General features: G+C 37.9%; 2 protein-coding genes across 4 annotated transcripts in view; both read left to right on the top strand.

The window, feature by feature from the left end:
* Positions 1 to 22,567, top strand: part of LOC135471735 (uncharacterized) — a 55,039-nt gene extending 32,472 nt beyond the window's left edge. For 2 of the 3 annotated variants that reach the window (XM_064751060.1, XM_064751059.1), the window contains exons 5-17: positions 11,876 to 11,967; positions 12,521 to 12,565; positions 12,809 to 12,952; positions 13,336 to 13,428; positions 13,833 to 13,973; positions 14,330 to 14,390; positions 14,722 to 14,870; positions 18,033 to 18,113; positions 18,691 to 18,883; positions 19,649 to 19,791; positions 20,039 to 20,154; positions 20,609 to 20,855; positions 21,289 to 22,567. In XM_064751060.1, the coding sequence (XP_064607130.1) occupies positions 11,876 to 11,967; positions 12,521 to 12,565; positions 12,809 to 12,952; positions 13,336 to 13,428; positions 13,833 to 13,973; positions 14,330 to 14,390; positions 14,722 to 14,870; positions 18,033 to 18,113; positions 18,691 to 18,883; positions 19,649 to 19,791; positions 20,039 to 20,154; positions 20,609 to 20,855; positions 21,289 to 21,438 (1,655 nt within the window). In that variant the 3' untranslated portion in view covers positions 21,439 to 22,567. Of the gene's footprint in view, positions 1 to 9,327; positions 11,968 to 12,520; positions 12,566 to 12,808; positions 12,953 to 13,335; positions 13,429 to 13,832; positions 13,974 to 14,329; positions 14,391 to 14,721; positions 14,871 to 18,032; positions 18,114 to 18,690; positions 18,884 to 19,648; positions 19,792 to 20,038; positions 20,155 to 20,608; positions 20,856 to 21,288 lie in introns of those variants that run through there. The other variant, XM_064751058.1, reaches the window with a different exon arrangement.
* LOC135471737 (nucleolar and coiled-body phosphoprotein 1-like) lies at positions 372 to 8,104 on the top strand. The gene is made up of 2 exons (XM_064751061.1): positions 372 to 894; positions 5,725 to 8,104. Exons 1-2 carry the CDS (start codon positions 885 to 887, stop codon positions 8,094 to 8,096), a joined length of 2,382 nt encoding a protein of 793 aa, XP_064607131.1. The 5' UTR covers positions 372 to 884; the 3' UTR covers positions 8,097 to 8,104.
* Positions 22,568 to 23,636: the final 1,069 nt, after the last annotated feature.

Here is a 23,636-nt window from a genome sequence, read left to right as displayed (position 1 = left end):
TCTAAATGTATTGACATAGGGAATTCACCATGTACCATTGAAGAAGGGCCTTTGCTGTAGGGAATGTGTGTTATTTCCTCCACACTGCTGTGTCAAATTTAAACTGTTAGAAGACTGTGGACCCATTACAGCTTGTTTATGCTCCGATCTTCAGGATTACAAGGATCACAACATTCTGATCGTCACATTTATGAAACTGTGACAGTGAACTGAAACTTTGTTGCTCGTGTACACATATGAGGTTTGATGCATACTTGTGTACAGGTGGAAAATCTGCTGTTGCTAGACTACATGTACATCTGTCAGACCAACCATTTAAGAAGTGTGACAGTCATCAGGTGATTTTGTGTATATTAGACAGTTAAACCTTCTGCTAGTTTATCACCTGAGGTTCAGCAAGAAGGGCACCTGTTCATTTTGAAACTTTTGTGAACCTGTGAATATATCTCTAAAGAGAGACAGCTTAATATCCTATATTTTGTCAAGAAATATTTAGGTTGAATGTAAACTTTTGTGTCACATATAATCAAGAACTTTACTCAAAGGCCCGTTTGATCTTATTCGCTGTGTGAGATTTCTCAGATACTGACTTTCGATCAAAAGGGACATATTTTTCTTGTGAAAAGGAAAACCAAAAAAAAAAATCTACCCTGTTCTGGGCATTTGCTTAACCTAAGTCAATCTGTCATTTAAACTCGCCATGAAGTACAGGGACAGGTTCCTGCCATTTAGTTTTTCGCGGTTTAAACTTTAGCCGTTTGTAACCTTTCGTGGGAGTGGTGTTTTGTGTTTTTGGCAGCGAGCGAAGTAAATTCTCCTGAGACACTGACTCGGCTCGAGGTGGGGATTCTGCTGGAAGTTGTGGATTTCAACCAGTATCAATCATGTCTGAAGGTGAGTGAATGTGGTTCTTTTAATCTTTCACACAAAATTATAAGTTATTTATGTTGTGTTTTTGTTCACATTTAACACCAATCTTTTTAATATCAAATATCTAACCTTACTAAACCAGTGACAAGAAATCAGATCTGATAAGGATTTTGTTGCCATATGTATATATATTATCCATGTGTACCAGGCTGAAAAATGAAATGAGAAATATTTTTCATTGAAGATGACTCTTGTCTAGAGTCCTTAATCTGTCATTTTCTGCACCATCATGAAACCATGGGCTACTTGATTTTAGATAACAAAAGCTCAGTCTCAGTGTTCAAAAGTTTTGTTATTTTATCATGGAAGGGTTAGAATAAATATGGCAATGAATAATGTTTGAAAAGATTTTGTTCTGATAAGGGATGCATGGGGATATCCAGATTCTTATTAGGAGTACGTGCTGTTGATTACCACTTAGCTATACATGTGGTCAGTAGTTGATAGACTATGCCCCCAGGGACTATGTACTTGATGCTGGCAAAGTATACACTGTAAGTCACATGTGTAATATCATGAACATATCATGTAGTTAATTGATCTACCCACATGTACTCCCAAACATGAAATAAGCAATACAAACATAACATATTACAACATCACTATTATGAAGAAATCAACTTTCTCATTAGAGAATGTACATGTTGTAGGTATTTATACACTTATCTGACCTTGGGACATTTCATAGCAGGTGACTGCCTCAATGTGGTTTAAGCATGCAACTGAAGTACAGGGCAGTTTACCTGCAGAAAGATTCAGGGTTGAAAAGGCACATGGGTCGTCATGCTCTCGCGTTGCTATTAAAAGAAAATCCATCAACTAGTTTTATACTTGTTTTGCTAACAGCCGTGACATTTTTTGAATTTTGTGTGAAACATACTGCCTGCTTTATTTTTTTTCAGTTAGTGCTCACATTCTATTCTAAATGACAAAGTATACATCTGTGAAATTCTGATTTTACATATCAATTGGGTTTTAGGTATAGTATAGAGGAGTGCTGCACATATTCCTAAAGTTTGCAGCTAAGTGCATGCAAAAACTTATGCAAAAGCTCAAACACTAATGTGTTCAAGAGAGCTTGTAAATTTTTCTTTTATATTCAAAGTCGGAAAAATCAGGTCTTGAAGTAGTAGTATTTATGTATCAAATAGATTGTGGCCACATGCTTTAAATCATTAGATAAATTTTATTAGTGTCTGGACAGTACAATATCCATAAAATGATGTGCTTTAGTTAAAAAAAATTGCTCAGTGTTCTCTTCTCAAAACTTCAGCTTTGCTGTACATATGCTTTTACAAGTGTGTCTTTGTTTAGGTTACTTAACCTTGGGTTAAGGCTTCATACATATGTGTAATTAAAAGGAATACATTCACACAACTGTTTTTTTTATTTATTTAGTTATTATTTTTTTTTTTGAAAACTGGTCTTAGGATTGAAGACTACATGTACATTAATACTTTCATATCTCGTAATTGCAAGTCATTATGTACATTATGTTGCACTTGCTGTGCTTTGGCAGGTATGTGAGATGAGTTTGCACATGTTACACAAAAAATGCACTTTATTCGGGATGTCCATTGTTTCTGGATTTCATGCTAGATACATGTAGGATGCTTTTTTCACATTAAAGATCTCTTTTTTTTTGTGTGTGTGTTTTAGCATGTTTTCACATTCCTACAACTGGTTTTGGAGCATTGTACATATGTAGTGCAACAGTGGTCTAAGATATAGTGTTGGGGAAGGTCTCATTTAAATACACTGCTGAAGTTTCCAACCTCTTACTGCTTATACTGTGTTTTTCATAGGGATGTTTTCTACCCTTTTTTGCATGCAGATTATGTTTACAGCCATTTTCCAGTCATACAATGCTATTATATAAACGGGCCAGCAGACATAGCCAACCTGTTACCTTTTGATTGCTTTGACCTTTATATCCTCCAGCATTGTCTTGAACCTTAGGACATAAGGGCTGGCAGGAATGATTTGTCAGAACATGTATAGCTTAATCAACCTTGTTAGATCCATTCTCACCTCCACTGTACCCCCAAACCCACCCACCCCCATTTGAAACACAAAACTGTTCTTCATGCACCCTTTCTGTTCACATAAGTCTGTGACTGTGGTACGTTATAATCTTTTTATTTTTAAAACTTTAAAGTTTTTGAACTGTCTTGTTTCAAAACTTCAGAGCACTTAAACGATGTGAACGCAGTGCCATGTAAATACATACATGTAGTTATCTGCATGTCCAGATCAACAACTGCCTACATGTATGGAATTATGTGTATGCAGGCAGACTAAGTAGCATATATCCATAACAAATCTCTGAGTGACCGTCCTGGCTGTTTAGAAGAACTCCTGTCAAAAACATATCTATATGACAGTCTCAAATCTACAGCAAAAACTCCACATAGAATGTGTTAGAATTTCTTTAGGGCAGTTATTAGCATTACTATATCTATATTACATCCATAAATGGGTAAACCTTGGAGATTCATTTATCACATGACTGGTGTCCTTTCTTATTACGATAGGCTCATGAAAACATGTTTCCTTTTTCTTGTATGTGTAAACAGATCAGTTAGATGTATAGAGGTAATAAGTGCAGATTCACTATATGTAGGCAAGATTTTTCTGCACTGATGTTTAGATAATTTCGTCTGGAAGTATGTATTGTGTGCAGGCTACACATATGCTTGCTGTTAAAAATTTTTTACTAAAGTTAAGTTGCTCTCCAGTTGTGCAAAGGCAGTGGAATGTTCAAATTTTCTTCATGCCATTAAATACCTCTCTGGACCATTGCATGCTTTATTTTGATCACTTTATGGAACTACTTGTCTGCTGACAGCTATACAAAGTATTTGAATAGGTAATTTATTTATTTATTAGATTGGTGTTTTACTCTGTACTCGAGTATGTTGCTTATATGAGGGCGACCAGCATTATGGTGGGAGGAAACTGGGCAGAGCCCGAGGTACCCAAAATGATCCGCAGGGTGCTGACAGACATTCTCAGGTAGAGGAAGATGGCACGAGCTGAACTTAATGAATATTTAATTTCCAAAGATTGCAAAATGCAGCTTATATTATTGATACAATTATTTTTTCCTACGTAAGAAAATATTAAGCATCATTGAATGACACTACTTATCCCAAAGCAGTTTCCTCTACATTTTCAGTAGAAAATTGCATAAAAATTAATGTAAAACTTGATGAACAATGAGGTTATGATGATAATTAATTAAATGGCTTTGGTATTGATAAAAAAATTAAAGACACAAATTAAAGATAAGGAGAATCCTGTTAATATTTGATAGTGAAAAACACTGCCAATATTCTTAAAATGGTTGCCTGATTTCACAAATTCACAGAGAAATTGTAGAGTTTGTCTTTACTACAAGCTGCGTGGCTTCAATTTCAGAATTTATGAAACCTAATAGAAATTCAGTGACTGAATTCATACAATATAGGACAGACACGCTGCCTAAAGAAGTGGCTGTTAACCTTTTCCCTCATTCTGAAGTATTCTACCATGTTTCAATCCTGTTTAGTAAGGATACAACATGCTTAACTTTATTATGTATCCTAATTCCATTTCACTCCCATTTGAGTGCCAACGCATCAGTAGTGCCATTATTATTTATAATTTATCACAAAAGTCTTTGTACTCTCTTAGTTGCTTGTGCATGGGTGTATAGGGCTTGTAAGACATACTTAGGTGCAATGTAGGTGTGCTAGGTCTAAATCAAGGTGGTTTGAGTGAACCAGAACTAAGCCTTTTTCATACATACATGTATGTAGGTCGAAAGCATGACCTACTTACCTGTGTGTATGTATGGAAGTATTTAAACTCTAGGCACACCTTAATGTGTCTAGAACAAAACTTGTCTGCCTGGTGATGACTTTAATCAATTCTTTTAAAAAGCCATTGTCAGTTTATCGTCCAGGGATAAAAAACAAATATATGAAAACAAAGGAGAATACATGTACCTGCCAAAACTGTCCATGCCATCTATAACTGTTATGTTAACCAGTCTGAAAACCTGTTGAGTTTAACCTCGAAGGTTCTTATTGCATATTTTTTCACAGGTGAAGGTATGAGTGTTACTATGGATATGTGCGGGTTCCATTCCAACACACTTTTCACAATATTTTGCTTTGTGTTTTGTTTGGTATACGCATAGTTGTCTGACATTTCCAACTTGCAGAGGTCTGTGAAATTTTAACTTTTGGAACTAAATTAGAATTTTAAACAAATGAAAGTCAGACTTCAATAGTTTGGACACAAAGTAGCAACCAAGTACATACACTGAATGTCATTTTGTTCGTTCATTCCTCATATAGCTAGCTATAATACGATAAACTATTGGTGTTAATGCAATATGTTAACCTATATAGGACTACCTGATAGGTAATACCAGCATACCAGTTTTCTGTATGCTTTATTTCAATTTATGTTCAAAATGTGTAATTTGCTGTATAAAGTAGATACATAAATAACATTGGAGTTCACCTTAACAAATATTTATTGAAATATTTAAAGACATGTTTATGGTTATATAATAAGGTGCCATTTCAGAATTACTCAACTTCTTAATCTTTTATTTAAAGTACATGTATAGCAATTTCAACATTTGATTTAACTTATTTACATGTAAAGAAAAAAACTATGCACTTTTATGCTATGATGTAATATGCCTTAATAATCCTCAATATGTGATTTGTGATTCCAAGTGCAAAGAAAATAAACTACACCACAGTTACCAGTTTTAACATTTATGTTTACCTATTGCAGATATGAAAGAGTCAGGTGGCACAGGGTCATCCCTGTTACAAGCAAGGTTGCAAAGGATGCGTCAAGGCCCAATGGTTACCAGAAGTCGCCCTCAACAACAAGCTGCTCCATCCTTTCCTGGCCGTATGTCATTAGGTGGTGGTGCTGGTGCTGGTGCACTAGGCAGTATTCTTGAACGGAGTAAAGAGCGTGCCTCTATGGGGCCTTGGAACCCATTTGCAGAGAACAGACCAGCAGGATTTGGGGCATCATCAGGCATTTTCAGAAACACTGAGTCCTCAACAGTTTCTTCCACCTCCACTTTGGGAAAGAAATACACTCCTGTGGCTCCACCATTTGAATCTAGGCAAGCAAGCAGTGATTTGCTGAGAGTGCGTGAGATGCTGAAGGAAAGAGGATATGCAAGTGTGCCTGTAGAGGATCAACAGCCTCAGACAAGTAGTTTCTCAAGTCGCAGGGAAAGCCTCCTGAAGAGGCAGCCTGCAGTGGCTACATCATATTCCAGTTTTGGAGGGGTTATGGAGGAGACTCCAGGTGCTGTGCCACAAGAGAGGTTCTTTTCAAGGCCCAGTTTTGTATCTAGTCTGAGTACCAATGGACATGTTAATGGTGCTGCTCAAGTTGAGCGGGAATCACTCTTTTCTCGCCAACGCTCTCCATTAGTCTCGCCTACTCTCCCGATCTCCCCTACATTTTCACCTTCACCTACTTTCCCAACATCTGTGACACATTCTGCATCCCCATCTTTTCCAATATCGCCTGTTGGTTCTCATGTTGAGGAATCAGATGTACCAGATTTTCCACTTTCGAACAAAAGACAAGAAATAGAAAGTCAGTTTGAAGCACTTGGTGGAACCATGGATAGCCAGACTGCAGGTGCACTTGATAGAATTAGTCGAGCACGCAAATTCCTGGAAGAAAGCAAGCGAGCATCTGAAGCTCGGTTGTCAGTCTCAACAAAAGACAAATATCAGATCAGTAAAAAATTCTTGGAGAATGATAAGGCTGACACTAGCAAAGCTCTTGATAATGGGCAGATTGCTTCTCCTACAGATTCAATTCAGTCCCCTGCCATTGAGAACTTCTCGTCTCAATTTGTGAGTCCTGTAAGTCCTGTAGAAAGTTCTTATCAGGACAGCACAGTGATTGGCACAAATTCATTGCCACAAAGTGTTGGAGTGTCTAGGTTTAGCAATAGATATGAGGAGCCTAATGAAAATTCTGCAAGGGATATCTTTCCACCCCGATATGTACCTCTTAAGCAAGACGTAAACCATTCGGAAACATCATTATTTCGCCCCATTGAGGCGAACAGAATTTCCCAAAGGCTTCAGAATTTACGTGGGTCAACTGAAGAAGAACCATATACTTTCAAGAGAGAAGAACACACTGAACAATCATCTACCCCCATATCTCACACTTTACCTCGCACCAAAGCTTCACAGAAAAATGTATCTTCAAATTCAAAGGAATCTGCAGAACCTAAAGCACCAAGAGCTGCTGGCTATGATAGGCCAACCAAAAGCACTGCTGCTAAAGCAATGCCAGAAACAAAACCCAAGCCAACCAAAAACCCAGTTAAAAAAACCAGTAAAAAACTACCACAGATCGCTATGTTTGAAAATATGGGACAACAAAATAAGCCAGAAGAGAAACCAATCAAGAAAGGTAGTAGAGGTAAAAATGTAGAGCCAAGTAGAGAAAAAACTGTCCAAAAGATGTTGTTTGGTAGAACAGCATCCATCTCTGGAGACCAAGCTGATGGTAGTGATGTTGTAAGTGAAGATGGCCGATCCCTGGACTCTGCAGAGCTTGTCAGCATATCTCAGAGGCATGGTGATTTTGGCGCTTCTAAAGATGGAGACAAAGGCTCCAAGTCTGGTACATCTAGTCCCAGATCAAAGACACCAAGACCCAATCGTGCAAGCCCTCATTCCAGGTTAGGGCGTAGCGGTCCAAGTGACAAGTCCAGTAGAAGTAGTTCAAGTGACAAATCAGGCCAGTTCAGCCCTGGTTCTAGAAGGAAGAGTGTAGCAGAGTCACCAAGCAAATCACGCAGCCGCAGAAATAGTCCAGAACGACCAAGACGTAAAAGCATATCTGAACAACGCAGCAGTACCCCACTGGTAAGGCGAAACAGTATCCGGGCTACAGATGGCTTAAGGGTTGAGGACAAAGGCACAGTTAGCAGCCGAAACAAAATGGTTGATAAAGCACGATCCAGGTCGAAACCTGATTTGAGGGACATTTCAGTTTCTAGAGATGAAAAGTCACCATCTAAGCCTGCTTTTAGAAGGTCAAAAAGTGTTGGGAAACAGGAGAACTATGATGGGTTCTACAGATCCCAGACCAAATTCCCCAAGAAAAGCTAGCCTTTCTTCTTCCAACAGTACCAAAGACTCAAAATCCCAGACGATTCAGAATAGCCATGACAAAAGATCATCTACATTTAGCTCATCAGAATCTGCGTGGAATTCACGGACAAAGGCGTCCTCTTCAAAAACAAAAATCAGATGTGGTACAAAAGGCTGTGGCGAAGTTAAATAATGACTCCAAAGGCACACAGAGTGTCGCGGCCAAGGAAAAAAGATCACCAAATATTTCAGAGAGTAAGCAGAACAACACAGAACCAGTGTCCACAGGCAAACCAGTTGAGGTTGGGAATTTATATATGTAGGTCCAAAAGAAAAGAAATCTGATGACATGAAACGTTTTGTGGACTTATCTCGGGAGATGAGAGGTGTGGAGATAGAGCCTGAAGACCCAGACACAATTCCAATTGGTCCAGGGGTGATTCGTCAAGTGTTGGACAAGTTTAAACGACCACAAGCCCCAGTTCAAATTGCGTCTAACCCTGGAACCTCAGACTCTGGGATGGAACCTGTGAATGGAGACAACGAAGCATACAGCCCCAAAACTAATGATATATTAGATAGGGTGGCTCAGTTAAAGCAAAGCATTAAAGTTGGCCATAAGGCTGCTTTAGATGCCTTCCAGGAAAGTTCTGCAATGAAAGAAATTTGTAACAATAGGAGGCAGTCCACAAAGAGTACAGATGATGGAGAAGTGTCTGAAATGGGTGGTGCTCCACTGTATCGCCCTCCAGCATTTAAGCTTGACCTTCATGAATTGCAGAGTAAGTCTGCTGAGATGAGTGAAGACAATTGGCCTACAGCTCGGAGTTAGACAGCGAATCAACAGACTATGATTCTGCTGTTGAAGCTCAGGCAGATCCGTCAACAATTTGTGTTCTTTCTGTTGAGGAAGATTCTTTGTCAGAGTATAATTCTGCTGCAGAAACTTTGGTAGTGAGTTAGATGAGGGTGAAGCTGTTCCTCAGCACAGTTTGCTTGGTAATCAAAGAAAGGACTTCCGGCTGCAGAACTTCTTGTTGAAGTGAGTGTAGATGACTATGACAATACTCCTGCCTCAACCCAACTCCAAAAGCTGTCCAAGAGCCTGATTGCAACCTAATTGCCTTTGATGATGAAGTGGCAACACTAGTCACACCAACCATGCCACAGCCATCAGTGTCTACTATGAACAATATTGACCACCTGCTTTTTGATTTGAGCCAGCGACTGTAGCACCTGAAAGCAGTACATGTATGACCAGTGTCAAGCACAGTGCATCAGGTGGACAGAAAATGAGGTACAAAGTTCATCTCTAGTAGAATTAGGTTCACCTGATGAAGACGACATTTTCCAAGAAGAGTTACTTGAAGGTGAGACTGTTTTGGACAGAGCTGTTGAAGGATATGATAATTTGGGGTTTGGTTCTGATGAAGAAAACGAACAGGATCTAACAATGACAGATGAAATGACTGATCAGGTTTATCTATCTGGGAAGGAATCACAGTCTGGAGTTGACACTCATGCGCAATTGTCGAATACTGTGGAAGATGAATCTGATGTGGTCTATTCGTTAACAGGAGGACTTGACAGAAACAACTCGGCAAACAACTCTGAACGATTATTAATGGCCCCTTTGAGTGTCACCGGAGAATTGGTAAAGCCATCATCATTAAACACCTTACACATTGTGAAATTAAAAACCAAAGACTCGCCAGAAACCACTATGTTGAATGAGGGGGATAATTTTGAGTCTTCAACATCAATTTACCCTGTAATACCGCCATCTGAAGCAACATTCGATGTCCAAAGTGCTGATGAAATGCCTGAGCTTCAGAAATCATCCTTACCTAACAGCTCTGATAAAGACATGTTCAGTCATAAAGAGACAAAACCTAATCCAAACTTATCTGATACTAGCAAGGTGGATACAGATATTGGAAAAGAAGTCTCATCAAGAGATTTTTGCAAGCTTTTGTCTGGTCAGGTTGTTTTGTCACCTGATAATAAATTGGATATAATATCTAAGGAAGAGCCATCTGAGACAAATGAAGTTTTTCTGACAACATCATCGGAGCCGTGCCTGACTGACAAAGGACGCATGTATTCAACAGAAACAGAGGGGGGGTCCTCAGAAGGTGACAGAGACAGGCTCCAGAGTGAGAGTGATGTTACAGATGCATCAGAGCTGAAGGAAGGGGCGAGAGGATCGTCCTCTAGCACAGCCGCAGGTGCAAGTGGTAAAAAGAAACGCAATCGTAGTGAAAGCAAAAAGCGACGTAAGAGAAAGCACATTGAAAAGGCTGCTGCTATGAGAGAATCTATAAGCACAAGTCAGACTCAATCAGAGCCCAGCTCACCCCAGCAGTTGAAAAAGTCTGGTTCTGGAAAACGTTCCGGACGAAAAGCAAAAGGGGCAATTTTGATGACAAATCTTTTAGTTCTAGATATGGGGTTGTCAGACCCTGGGCCTGACTTGTGTGGAGGAGAACCAGGTGCAGTTTTCTTACCGCTGAGCAAAAAAAGTAAGTCTGAATCAGAAGAGAGCATTTTTGATGATGCTGGTAGCGTAGCTGATGATGAAAGTGAGACTGACTTCAAAGCACATCACGAAGCATATGAGAACACATCATTGGAGGATCAAGCTTACTTAACACCAGAGGCTGTTTCCCCAGAAGATGAAATTCCAGAACCAAGCTTTGTAGCAGATCGTGCTTCTGCTAATGACACAAATTCTACATCCAAAAAGGAAGAATGCGATGTTGAACCAGACAGCACAATATGTGCTATGTTTAAGCGTACGATTGGGCTCCTAACAAGAAGACAAACACAGATCGAATCCAATGCAGAAATGTCAAAGCCCCAGCTAGAATCTGATCCACAAAACACAGTTATGTCTACTGACAGGAAATTCGCTCATTCTGAATCAGGAGCAGAAGGAATTACTCATCCACAGTGTATTAAGGAGGACACTGGACCAATAATCCGTCTGATTAAACCAGTCTCAGATCGCAAATCAGTGGCTGCCACGCAAAGTGTGGATCATCACGCACATACCGGAGAAGTACCATGTGAAATGGATAATGTTGCAAAAAGTGACGTGAATCGTAGTATTCAGGAGCCAACAATATTTTCATCACCACATGATAACCAAGAATTGGAGAGTGGTTTGGTGTCTCCAAAACTCCACCGAGATCACAGGCAAAGCTTTCTCTTTCACAACAGATTCATTCAGGAAGATATTCAGAAGAAATCTGCTGGCCCACCGACCCGTCCTGAAGGAAAGATACTTGGACGTCGAAGGCATCGTAGTGCTGGGACTGGTGTTACTCGGACATCTTTGTCTGAAAGCAGTGATGGTCAGTCAATTTCTCCCACTGTATCAGAGGACATATTGAATACTGATCAACCAGGAGACAATGCTGGCCCACATTCTCTGTCTGAACGTACCACTACCAGAAAACTTAAGCTGAACACAAGATTTGTTAAGGACAATCTATTTTTTGCATCTGACAAAAATAAAGCGAAAAAAGTAAAGGTAGAAACCAGTGCCTTACAGGGTGAGGTAGTTACAACCAGCAAACCACTTGAGAAAGGGAGCAGTGGATCCTTGGGAAAGGTTCTAAGAGCAAGCTTCAAAAAACTGCGGAGGTCAAAACCAAAGAGTGCAGTATCAACTCAAGACTTGAGCATGGATCAGACAGTTACAGAAGTACAGAGCCAAATAGGGTCTCTGATAAGTAGTTTTGGAAACAGCACACCATGTCTTATGACTGAGTGTTATGCTCCTTCTTACACAGGTGCGGAAAGTAATGCAGGTGTGAAGATAGATCCCATTGAAGAGGACCAAGATGTGGTTCAGTCTCGCATCCATTTAACGTCATGGGACCCGGTGAGTACTTGTACCCTTCTCTTTTTTAGACACCTTTCAAATTGATATCATTGCTCCAGCTCTTAAACTCTGCTAAGGCTGTTCAAGAAAGAAATCACCCTGGATTTTGTCTGATTTGGAAAGCTGCTTGCCTCATCTACATGTGTTTATATAAAAAAAATTGATTATATGTACGTCTGGAATTTTACATGCAGTAGTTTTGCTGTCACTGATATTTACATTTAAAAACATTTAGGGACGTGAAAACGTGAATCCAACTGTAAGATTCAAAGAAGAAACGTTTTATTGGCAAACGATGATCAAAGTATCGCAAACCAAATAATATAATCAGTGACAAGGGATTTAGGAGATTAATCTTAAATTTCACAACTTCGTTTCACCACTTCAAATAGATAAGATAAAATGTTTTGGGGTCATATGGACATATTAAAGTTGGTGTCCAATTAGATGTGCATAAAAAAAGCAGAAAACTAGAGTTTATCATTTTGCACTTTCTTCATGTGTAAACATGACAAGCAGTATTGTAAACTTGCTCTTCCTTTTTGTATTTCAGACTCCACTCTTAAAGGAATTGTATGCAGTAAGACTTTTAGATGAGGTAAGTTTACAATAAATGTTTAATGGAGGCACAGTATGTGGATGTGGTTCTTTTTAACATGTTAATGGGGGATGGAAAGCTATCTGAGGTACATACAGACGTATCTACACAATTTGTGCTCTAAGTTCTCAATTTAGACGAATTACACAATTTTAAAAAGTCATGAATGAAGGGATAAAATAGAAAGTATAAAATAATAATGTGAAGAGTATACATTTGTATGTTTTTAATATCACTTGGTAGACCACAGAGGATTTGTCTCATCGCTTCATAAGCATGGAAGGTGTCATGGAAAAGCTACCAATGGGGAAGCGAAAATCAACTTTGCTGAAAACCTGGAAGAGGCGCTATTTCAAAGCTGCTGATGGCTGGCTACATTATTATGAGGTAAAAAGAATTACTCGCAACTAATAGTCTGCTTTCACGTGTTAAGGGAAATATAGAATGCATAGAAATTAGAGTGTTTCATGATGAGATAGTTGTAGTATGCACACCAGTGACTGCCATAGTGGTGCCCTACGAAATAATTTATACTTCAAACCACACGCAAAACCACTCAATCACATTACTGATATTGATTGGTATAAATGAGCATTTTGAAATGCAAAATTTATGTCAGTCCATTTTTCTGTTTCATTATCTTTTCTAGCTTAACATCAAATTTTAGTGAGTACAAATTAAATCTTGCCCATCCAAGACACTGCAGGATAAGTCTTGTATATAAGGCCAAGTCGCTCATTGGATCAATTCTGTTCTTTGTTGTTTTCCAGCACAACAACTATGAAAAGCCTTGTCACAGTTTTCAACTCATGGGAGGATCCATAGAAGTTTTAGATTCCCGAATTTTGGGGATTGATGATGGGGTAAGTTTCATCAGGCTATGGAACAATTTAATCTTTTTAAATCAGGTGTCTTGTTTTCTTTTTACAGTCTTTTGGTCGATCCAGCCCTGAAATGAAAATTATTTTGACTATTGCAACGAAAGAAGCAGTTTTCTGTGAAGTTAATCCATGTGGAGCTATGCACCCTTTTAGAAAGCCTGATGAATTTAGTATGTGTAGCATTTGTATATATACTTTGTAAGAATTTATTCAACAGTACCAAACAGTAATTATATTTGAAGTTCCTGTGAATTACATGTTGCCTGTATTCCAGTTGCACGTAATCATGAAAATTTGAAATTCCTTTATATACATGTATGTGTGTGCGTTTTTCACATACAGTGTGAAACATTATGGCATTGTTGTATGAATTCTTGCATTTACAGCGTGGTCACTACTTAATGGTGAGGTGTCCTACACCTAATGACTTTGAAAATTGGAGAGTGTCACTGGAGTCACAGACAACTGATAATGTGAAAGCTGTCCACGTTCGTCCAGTTCTTAATAGTCAACCTCACCCATCTAAGGTATTTTAACCGTTTTTAATGCTACGTTGATTATCCGAGTCCAGAATCTGAATCTCTGGTTAAATGTTTAACTTAAAGCTTTATACTATAATACTTATCTGTTACTTGTTATGAACTGCAATTTTGTTATGAACGGCAGCCTTTTACAGTCAGTTTATGATTTTGTGACAGAGTTAAAATCTGTTTAGACATAGAAATGTTTTGTCTTGAACACAGTATACCGAAGGAACCATCCATACATTCATACATAATGCATAAATATTTCTATTCCTAGCTAAAATATTAATAGATGTATTAATTAGTCTCATTGAGCAACTTATGTCTAACTTATGTTGTATGTACATCATGCTTTCCAGAAAGTAGTAATCATTGATATTGGAAGTGCATCAGTTAGAGCTGGCATTCTAGGAAAAGAAGGTATGTATTTGTTTTGTCTCCAGTTAATGATGCTTTGGGGGTAATGGAATAACTTCAGAATGATCTTGCAATCCTGCATCATAAGCATTGGAGCAAGTAGAAAGGCATTATTTAATTGTCAACATGCAAGGAAAGGTTTGTCTTTGACAATACTTGTTTATGACATTGTCCAACAACATGTAATAGGTACCTTTGATAGGTTGTACATGTATGTGTGTTTATCACTGTCAGTAACGTAAAGTAGCAAGTGATGCATTGAGAAAATTACTACATCACCATGTCGTATACCATGATGTTGCAGTAATTCTTGAAAACAAACTCTCATTTTCAGCGAGCCTTCCACAGGTGTTCTTCCCAACAGTTGTAGCTAAGAAAACATCCAGCGGGGAGTGTGTGGTTGGATTTGATGCTTATCGCCCAGACATAAGGAACCAGTCTACTCTGCACTACCCAATAAGGCCATCTGTCAAAGTTGACAAGGTACATGTACCAGTTTATTTCAAATCTAGACTGATCAGACGATTTCACAATCATGATGACTCATTATTCCAAGTGGTCAGTGAAGATAAGTTCCAATTGGTCAATAATGAATTCTGTATTTATTTATTTGATTATTGTTTTACGCAGTACTCTAGAATATTTCACTTATACGACGGCGTCCAGCATTATGGTAGGAGGAAACCGGGCAGAGCCTGGGGAAACCGACGACCATCTGCAGGTTGCTGCCTGACCTTCCCACGTACAACCGGAGGGGAAGCCAGCATTAGCTGGACTTGAGCTCACGGCGACCACATTGGTGAGAGACTCCTAGGTCATTACGCTGCGATAGCGCTAACCGACCTGAATTCTGTAAGCAAGACATTTCATTACACACACTTTTATCTACTACGGTTGGTTTTAACACCTGGCGTTTTTGAGGTTGTTTTCTGCAACTGAAGAAAGCTGCGAACAAGAAAACGGTGTATGGGAATGCTCCCAGAAATCTGGTTTAGGGTGTAACAGTTTTCACTGGGCTCCGTCTGGATGCCTCTTCATTCCTAAATGCACACTTCCATGCCCAAGCTCTAGTTCAGCATTTCCCAACTTTAAGAGATGTAAAGGTTAAAATTTATACTATAAAATGGCTTATTCTTAAGTATTGTGATAAAATATTGACTAAAACTTTTGTATAAAGTATGCCTGAAACTATCCTGTACATGAGCTAAGTGGAATATTAGCAAGTTTTGCAATTTTGTCAGAGCAGGTTGGTGACAGATATGTACATGTATCTCACTTTCTGACTTTGTTCACTATTCTTCTAATATCTTTCAAGATGTTGCTTTGCTCTAAAGAACTTGTATTAGATACTTCTGCTTGATGGTTTTGAAATGCAGTTCAGTGTCTATATTATTCATATATCATATATTGGTATTGTCATTGCATTGTGCTTAAATACATGTTATTGAGCCAGTATTTTAATGCAAGATCTATGACATTGAGTACTTTTTTCTCAACTTCCTCAATACATATTTTGCAGTTTTTATCCAAAATCTTAATATAATCCTCTTTCATTTCATTGTTTTTCCTCCAAAAATGCTGACTATAAAGCTTTTTGAATGTGTATGTAACAAAATTGATGAAATGATATGAAATGTCTTTCGCCATGACATGTTAACATGTAAATTTAAAACACTATATGCATGTGAACTATATCTTTACTATATGCATAGCAATAACAAATCTTTCATATTCAAGAGGTTCATTCTGCTTTCTTTCTTATGCAGGGAAAAAGTCTTCCTGTAAGTTGGCAGCATCAGCTCTGTGTCCACCTTTTTTCATTTGTCAACCATTTTGCTTTTCATTTGTCCATTGTGCCATTTTGCTTTTGTGATCACTCTTTACGTCTCATGTGTTTTATGTGTGCTTGCATTGAGAATAAATGTGCACTCAGTGATTTTTTTTTTTATCACATGGTTTTCAAATATGGCCGGGGATAGTAAATTGGTATGTCTGTTACACAGTAGTTATTACAGTAGTAGATAAAATTTTGTGTACATATTCATTTTCTGGAACTTTGGATTAAATGTAAATATTAAATGAAAACTGCTAGGATTCATCCGTAAGTTTTGTAGTGTAATGATTTCTTTATTTCTGATTGGCTGTTCAAGCTGGTTTCTGTCCAATGGCTGCTTCTAGTTTTTGTCTGAATTTAAGGATGAAATTTTGATTGCAATTTCATTTTGTGACTGTTCATATCAGGTTATAAAAACTACCATGCTCTGTGCAATGAATTTTTCACTTAATGTGGGATATAAATACTTGTGTCCGAACTATGCAGTATTTTAACCTCTTTCTGTGTCTGTTTCAAGTTAAGAGCTTTACTACACATACATCACCATGGTGTACTTTTCTGAAGCCATAAAGAAGGCCAGCAAAACTAGGATACATATACAAGTAGTTTCATTTAAAAATCTGACAAATCAGATTCAGTAAATGTATTCCCGCATAATTCTATAGTAAGATTGAACAATTATGGTAATATTGTCAAAACTGTGGTTTGATCATGTGCCAGCACATATGAATTTTACCAAAATTCTACCGAGCAAGTCACTTCACTGCTTGCATTAATTGCCATTCATTTTTACCCTCATCCTGTAAAGTTGCTCCCTTTTTTTTTTCTTAATTCCATTGACTGTTCCACCTGTCACCACAAGCTTGCTTAGACATTTTTCCTGTTGTGTTTCACCAACCCTTGTCTTATTTCAGTGTTTTGCAGATTTATTTATGTTCTTGCTGACAGTTTTCTACTAACATTTTACTTTTTTTTGTCACATGTGTTTATGATGTTAATTGGGTTTGGTTTGTGGTATTGTAGTTGTGAAAGATGTAAAATTGCAAAATTCCTATTCAGATATTAAACGAAGTTCCAAAAGAACCTTGATCAAAACATAATGTTGATGTGACATAATACTGGTGAAGCATGGATAAAAGCAGTGGTTGCAGCAGGCTGTGTAAAGTTACGATGTACATTTGGAGTGCTTTCTTTATTTGTACTGGATAAATTTTGGATAAGTGGAGTGTATCTGCAAGCCATTGTTTAACGCTAGAAAGTCAGAGCAAGTGTAAATTTTTTTTCTTATATTTCAAATAAAACATGTTGAAAGTTTTTGATTTCAAATCATGATTGATGACTTAACTATCAATCTGTAAGGTGAAAAGATACTATATAAAAGATCAACTTGACATTTATCAAAGCATTTGTTTTTCTTTATGCACCTTCTACATGCATCTCAAATGAATTAAAAAAGGTATGAAATACAAAAATATTCATCTCAAAAGTTTGTCAGAATACTTCTCTGGTTGCGGGAACTCCTCATGAACATACAATCTTTTTTCTAAGAATACTCGTGGACTCTATGGATGTACATGTACAGGCTTAGACTGAGGTTTTCAGTTGTCCATTCAGATTACTATGATACCTGCTCTGTTCTTCTTGCTTTATATAGTTACACCTGACACATGATTTTAATGCATGTAACAAAATTTCTCCTTTTGCTCTAGCTGCTTTTCTTTTTACTATTTAGAGCTGTAACACTCCAAACAGACCATGGCGAAATAGACTGAGCATAAAATAATAGGATTCTGTATCTGTTTCACTTGCAGTTTAACATCGACATGAGTCTACTGCCATATGTGTTTGATAAGATATTCTCTGACTTGAAAGTAGACAGCAAGTGCTACTGGGTAAGTGCAAGAATTGCTATGCTGTTGTGATCTGGTCTTGGCAGAATTGTCAAGGTGTAGTAACCTTTCAACCTCATGAGCTAAGTGTGGGTTCAATCCCAGCTGTCGATTTGGCATTTGTGGATTCTGACACTCACTGTTTCTGCGGCATTGTTGACAATAAGTAATAGACATCATATGTGTGGCCTTTTGTGCACTGTATAGTTTGTTAAAGACCACCAGTAAAATACCACCAATAAAATATGCATATCTGTAAGTAACACGGGAAAAAGTTCTTCAGTAACACATCAGAAATAAGGGGTTTACCCTTGCCACTTCAGTGCCCTCAACCTAAAACACTGACTGACATCGTATAAGTAAAAACAGTTGTGGAGAAATGCAAAATCAAATATGAATTAAATTAATACATTTATGCTATCTACCTTTTATCATTAAGATTTCCTTGTGCTCTGTAATTCATGTATAATATAAGATATTTTGTTATCTTTTGGTTGTACTGAAAATAGGTATTCCTGTTTTCAAAAATCTGTACCAGAAGTAACATTCAGAAGGTAACACCCTGATTCCCCTTTCTTAGGTATTGTTGAGCACTCCACAAATGTTAGCAGACAAACTGAAAACAGAGATTATGGATGTCTTGACCCGGCGTTGTGGTGTTCAGGGTGTGTGTATCGCCCCTCAGGCTCTCCTGGCCATGTATTCTTACAAGGCCACCTCCGGGATAATTGTGGATGTAGGAGAGAGAATTGACATACTTCCTATCTCTGATGGTAGGTACATGTAGTACTGCTTGATATTATACTATAAGTCTTCAGTGATGATAATGTGAGCAAATTGTGTGTAGTCTGTTCGCCTCGAATTGGCTGTGATATACTGATATACAGCATTGAACTAGATGGAGAAATTCATACCTGCTGATACTTTTTAGGCATACTTGCAAAAAGGAAACAACTTAATTTAGATCTTACATCACACAACAGGTTGTGCTATCCTATTGTGAATAAGCAGAACTGGAAATTTATATCTAGCTATATAATGTAAAGTTTTTATGTTACACAATGTGGAAATTACATTTACTTTTTGCATGAAGAAATGCTTAGAACTTTATTGCCATGTATAAACTGCATATGCCTACAACCAGTTTACAGGGATGATGTCATGCCCCAGTTTATAGCTGATAGCTTTGACCTTTATGTCAGTGTGAAATGCTTGGAAGAGGCTCCCCGCTTTAAATGTCATGAATTTTTGCATTAAGAACTTGGCATGGTGACAAATGAATTCCTGCACTTCTGAAAAAAATGATACTTTTTAAAACTTGTATTAAAAACTAATGGTTTTTGTTGTGTATTTATTAAAGAGTATTTGAGTTATAGTGGAAAGGTTTGAAATCCCCCCCCCCACCCCCAAAATAAAAATATAATTAAATTAGTAAAAAGAGGATTATTGAATATGAATGAAGAGTTGACTCAGTTATCTTTTATTAAATTTAATTGGCTTTTTAGAGACCAGTATAATTTACTTTTCTTCGTTTGCAGGGTACATTGTAGAAGGTGGTGTCACCAGACATCCATTTGGAGGAGAAAAGGTGGCAGACTCACTCAAGCAGTCACTAACAAGACTACACTACCATTTCTTCAGTGAAGTAGAGAGACTTATAATCCGACATGTCATGGAAAAGGTGAGTGTCAGCAGAGTTGTTTTTCCATCTCTTTTTTTTTTGGTATTTCAGATTGAAGAAATGTTCGTAATAGATTTCTCCTCCAAAGACCATGTACATATAGGCCTAAATTCTCAGGCTCTTTCTTGTTATTAATTAAGTTAATGTTAAAGATTTCCATGTATAACAGTGATGTATAAAGACCTCACCAGTTGAATAAATATATGCGCATCTGAAGTTTTCCTATTTCATTTCATTTCCTACCCAGACATGTTATATCCCCCATGTCTTCAGTGAAGAAATGAAGCAGTTTCAAGAGAACCCAGGAAGCTTTTCTAAAACAGTTTCTCTGAAGAACTTTGGTTTGCCCGAAGGAACATATTCGTAAGTGTACCTTAGAGTTTCATTCCTGACATTCTAAATATTGAAATAAGCATCTAACACCAAGCAAGCAATGAAATTTGCATACAGAGCGGACAAACGAACATGTTTCAGTACATTTGAATGAACATCAGACCTACTTTTAAACTTTTTCTTGCAAATTTTCAGGATTTCCCTGCATGGGTCATTTTTGGGGTTTATGCAATGAAACCTATTCGACATGATTCTTTTTGTCATCTTACATAAAACCTTTCCGCCTTCCGGTGTGACACATGTTACAAGTGGGAATGTTCCCCAGTAACTTGTCAAAGGTCAATGGCTTACTCTGGGTAGTTAGGTGTCATCAACGCGTAAAACTAATCACCATGGTAAAAGTGAAGAATTCTTTATTGTAGTGTGGAGAACAGTCAGATATGTCTTCAATCATATTCTCAAATGTATTTATTTGCTTTTAAAGGGAGGTAACCCATGATGAGGGCTGCTTCAGAAGTGCTGAAGGCTTTTTCGACACAAACATATGGGGGACGGACTTTCCGAGTCTTCACAAACTGGTACACAAGGCTATCATAGAGTGCCCAATGGACAACCGTAGGGAAATGTGTCGTTCCATCTTCCTCTCTGGTGGAGTTACATTGTTACCGGGTTTCGCGGAGCGCCTGGAGCGGGAAATAACCAAACTTGTTCCTCCTGGGCTTACCATTCAGGTAAACGTCAATAAGATACGCTTTCACTGATCTATGTGTCACCGCTCTTGATCACACTGTGTCATTTCTGATCATCAGAGGGGTATTGCATGTTCACTAAAGTCCACTGGTCAGCCACATTCCATTTTTGTGTGAAGCCTGTTGGTCAATTGGTCCTGACAGTTGAAATGTATTCCTGGTAGTTTGGTGCCTGATGGTGAGGGGGAGCTGTCTAGGCTAGTTTCCAACTCCAGAATCTGTGCTGTATCCAGAAAGTGTAATCTTATTAACAAGAATACTGCTAATACAGTAATGTGATGTAAGTTTATTTATGTATTTTTTTTGACTGATTATAGTAACAAGACAAAATCGCTTTTGAAGGTTTAACAAATCAGTTAATTACAAGTTATCAGTGATTGAATTTTTCATTGCCTGTTTCATCATCTTTTAACAGGTTCATGCCTCTCCTCAGCGGTACCACTCAGCCTTCATCGGTGGATGTACACTTGCTGCCCAGGATTTATTCCAGCAGACCTGCATTTCGAGAGAAGACTGGATCAAGAACGGAGTAAAAGAATTGAAGAAATGGCACATCCCTTCTTAATTATGGGCTGATCCTGAATGAGGAATTCAGTTTCTCTCAGCACTGTGTTTTATGGACTTTACTGGACAGATTCATTATGTGGTGAGGAATGTTTCAAAAAAGGCCTTCTGGTGACTTACCTTAAAAATGAAGTGCCTTCATATTGTTTGGTTATTACCATACTAGAAAATCATCTTGCTTGATGTCTTAAGAGAGGATTCTGGTTGCACTGTCCAGCACTTCAACATCCATTGCAACATGGTATTCGTAATTAAGTTGATGTCGGATTGCATGTAGCTAACAGGTGACATGTTGACTGGATGTATTTTATTATGTCATGGCCAGAATGATTTCTTGTCAAAGGTTTTCTCTTTGCTGTGCTGAAAAGCCTACCAAATAAAGCATGTAAATAATAGGGCGTTTGAAAGAGTTAGTTGCCGTATATATAATGCATATAATGGTGCAGAGTGTAAAGTGAAAAGATGTCTTAAGTAGTTCGAAAAGATCTTTTTTGTTTATGACTTGTATATGCATGATTGTCAAGGATTTGCTACAATCTGTAATGCACTTTGAATCACTTTTTGACCAAAGGATTGCCAGTTACTTGCCATGATGCCTGTGGTTTTAAACACCCGGAGAAACTGGCTTCCCTGTTTGTCAGCTGAAATTACATGTTGTTGCCAATCAGTTACAAGTCAATCAAATCAGTGATGATACACTTCATAAGCATATGCATATTTATGTACCTGTTAGTTTTTACTCGTTCAACATTTTTCTATGTCTGAGATATACATACATACTTTTAGTTGGTCCTTTGTTTTGTTTTTATGTGAAAGCATGGCAGGTCGTATGATTTCTTTTTTATGTTTGTTTCAATGTTGCACTGACTCCGGTTGTGTTTGGCGGATCTTTCCCCAAACCTTGTGAAACGCAAAGAGGAACATGGATGCCAGGACATATTTTTTATGACACTATTTATCTTATACATTCATATATATACATACATATTTGCAAATGAAGTCCTTTTGGTTTTAATGTAACATTCCGCACCTGCCTTTGCAAAAAAGTACTCCGTTGTTTTCAGCGGTATAATTTCTTATTGCTTGTATTTAACTGTTCAATTTGCTGCTAATTAAATGAATAAAACATCAATAGCATTCAAATACTTGATTTGTTAATTTCTTCTGTGTTTTTTCCTGAATATATCAACGATGTGTTTGAAACTTATAGTGAACAGACGATTTATGTTTGCTTTGCTCCACTGGTGACCACAACCCCTGCCAAGCTGGATGAACTTGGTGTAATAGTGGCTTGTGAGGACATGGCTTCATGACTTGTACTGTGGACCAGGAATAATATGTATGTTCATAGAGCTGCTTTCAAAATCACATTGTGCTGACAATAGGCCAACTAGTCATTTTCCCTTGCTCTAACCTCTAAGCAAGGCAGCAGCAAGTAAGTAAGTGCCATTTTTAAAGTTGGTATGACCTGACCCGGGGTCTCCCGACATCGAGGCAGACGTTCTAACCATTAGGCCACCGTAGCGTTAGATTGGTGTGTGTGTATATATATATATATGTACATGTATGATGACCCTCAAAAGAAGGATCACCTTTCAATTGTAGCATTTCATTACTTATCCCTTTAAGAAAATAGCAAACTTCATGTGATTTGTAAAATATGGAAATCGGTGACTATAGCTCAACAGGCAACTCTGAGCTTTCAGAAAATTTGAGAGAGAGAGCGTTTCCAACCTGGGGTTAAGATATCCGTCTCTTAATCTCAGATCCAACCGAGGCCTCAGCCTTTCCTTTAGCAGTGTCCGGTGGGTCAGGACATGTGACGGTATCGAGTTGCTGGCTGTAGTGTTTGCTGTTGAAACCATTCAGAATCTAGTATCAAAGTAGGCGTACTGTTACCTCTGATGCAAAGAGCCATCCCTTCACCTGGCACATTTTACGGAGCAGCATGGGTTCACTTAGTTTGGGTGATTTGGCAAGAACTTAATTTGTTTCCGAAGAGTTTTAACTTCCAAGCGACGATTTATTGCCAATGCATATTAATGCTGATACTTTTGGACTTTGACTGTTTCCCAAGCATGCTAATGATATTTCCCAGAATAGACAGAAGATTTCATTTGTGATTAAACACATATACCAATAATGACCGGAAATTTTGCATTATTACGCTGTAAGGCCTATTCCAAAAAGTCAGAACTT

This window comes from Liolophura sinensis, chromosome 7 (assembly GCF_032854445.1).
Source record: "Liolophura sinensis isolate JHLJ2023 chromosome 7, CUHK_Ljap_v2, whole genome shotgun sequence".
Classification (NCBI taxonomy): domain Eukaryota; kingdom Metazoa; phylum Mollusca; class Polyplacophora; order Chitonida; family Chitonidae; genus Liolophura; species Liolophura sinensis.
Note: the sequence above shows the minus strand (reverse complement) of the source record. Positions and strands in the feature narration are given on the sequence as shown.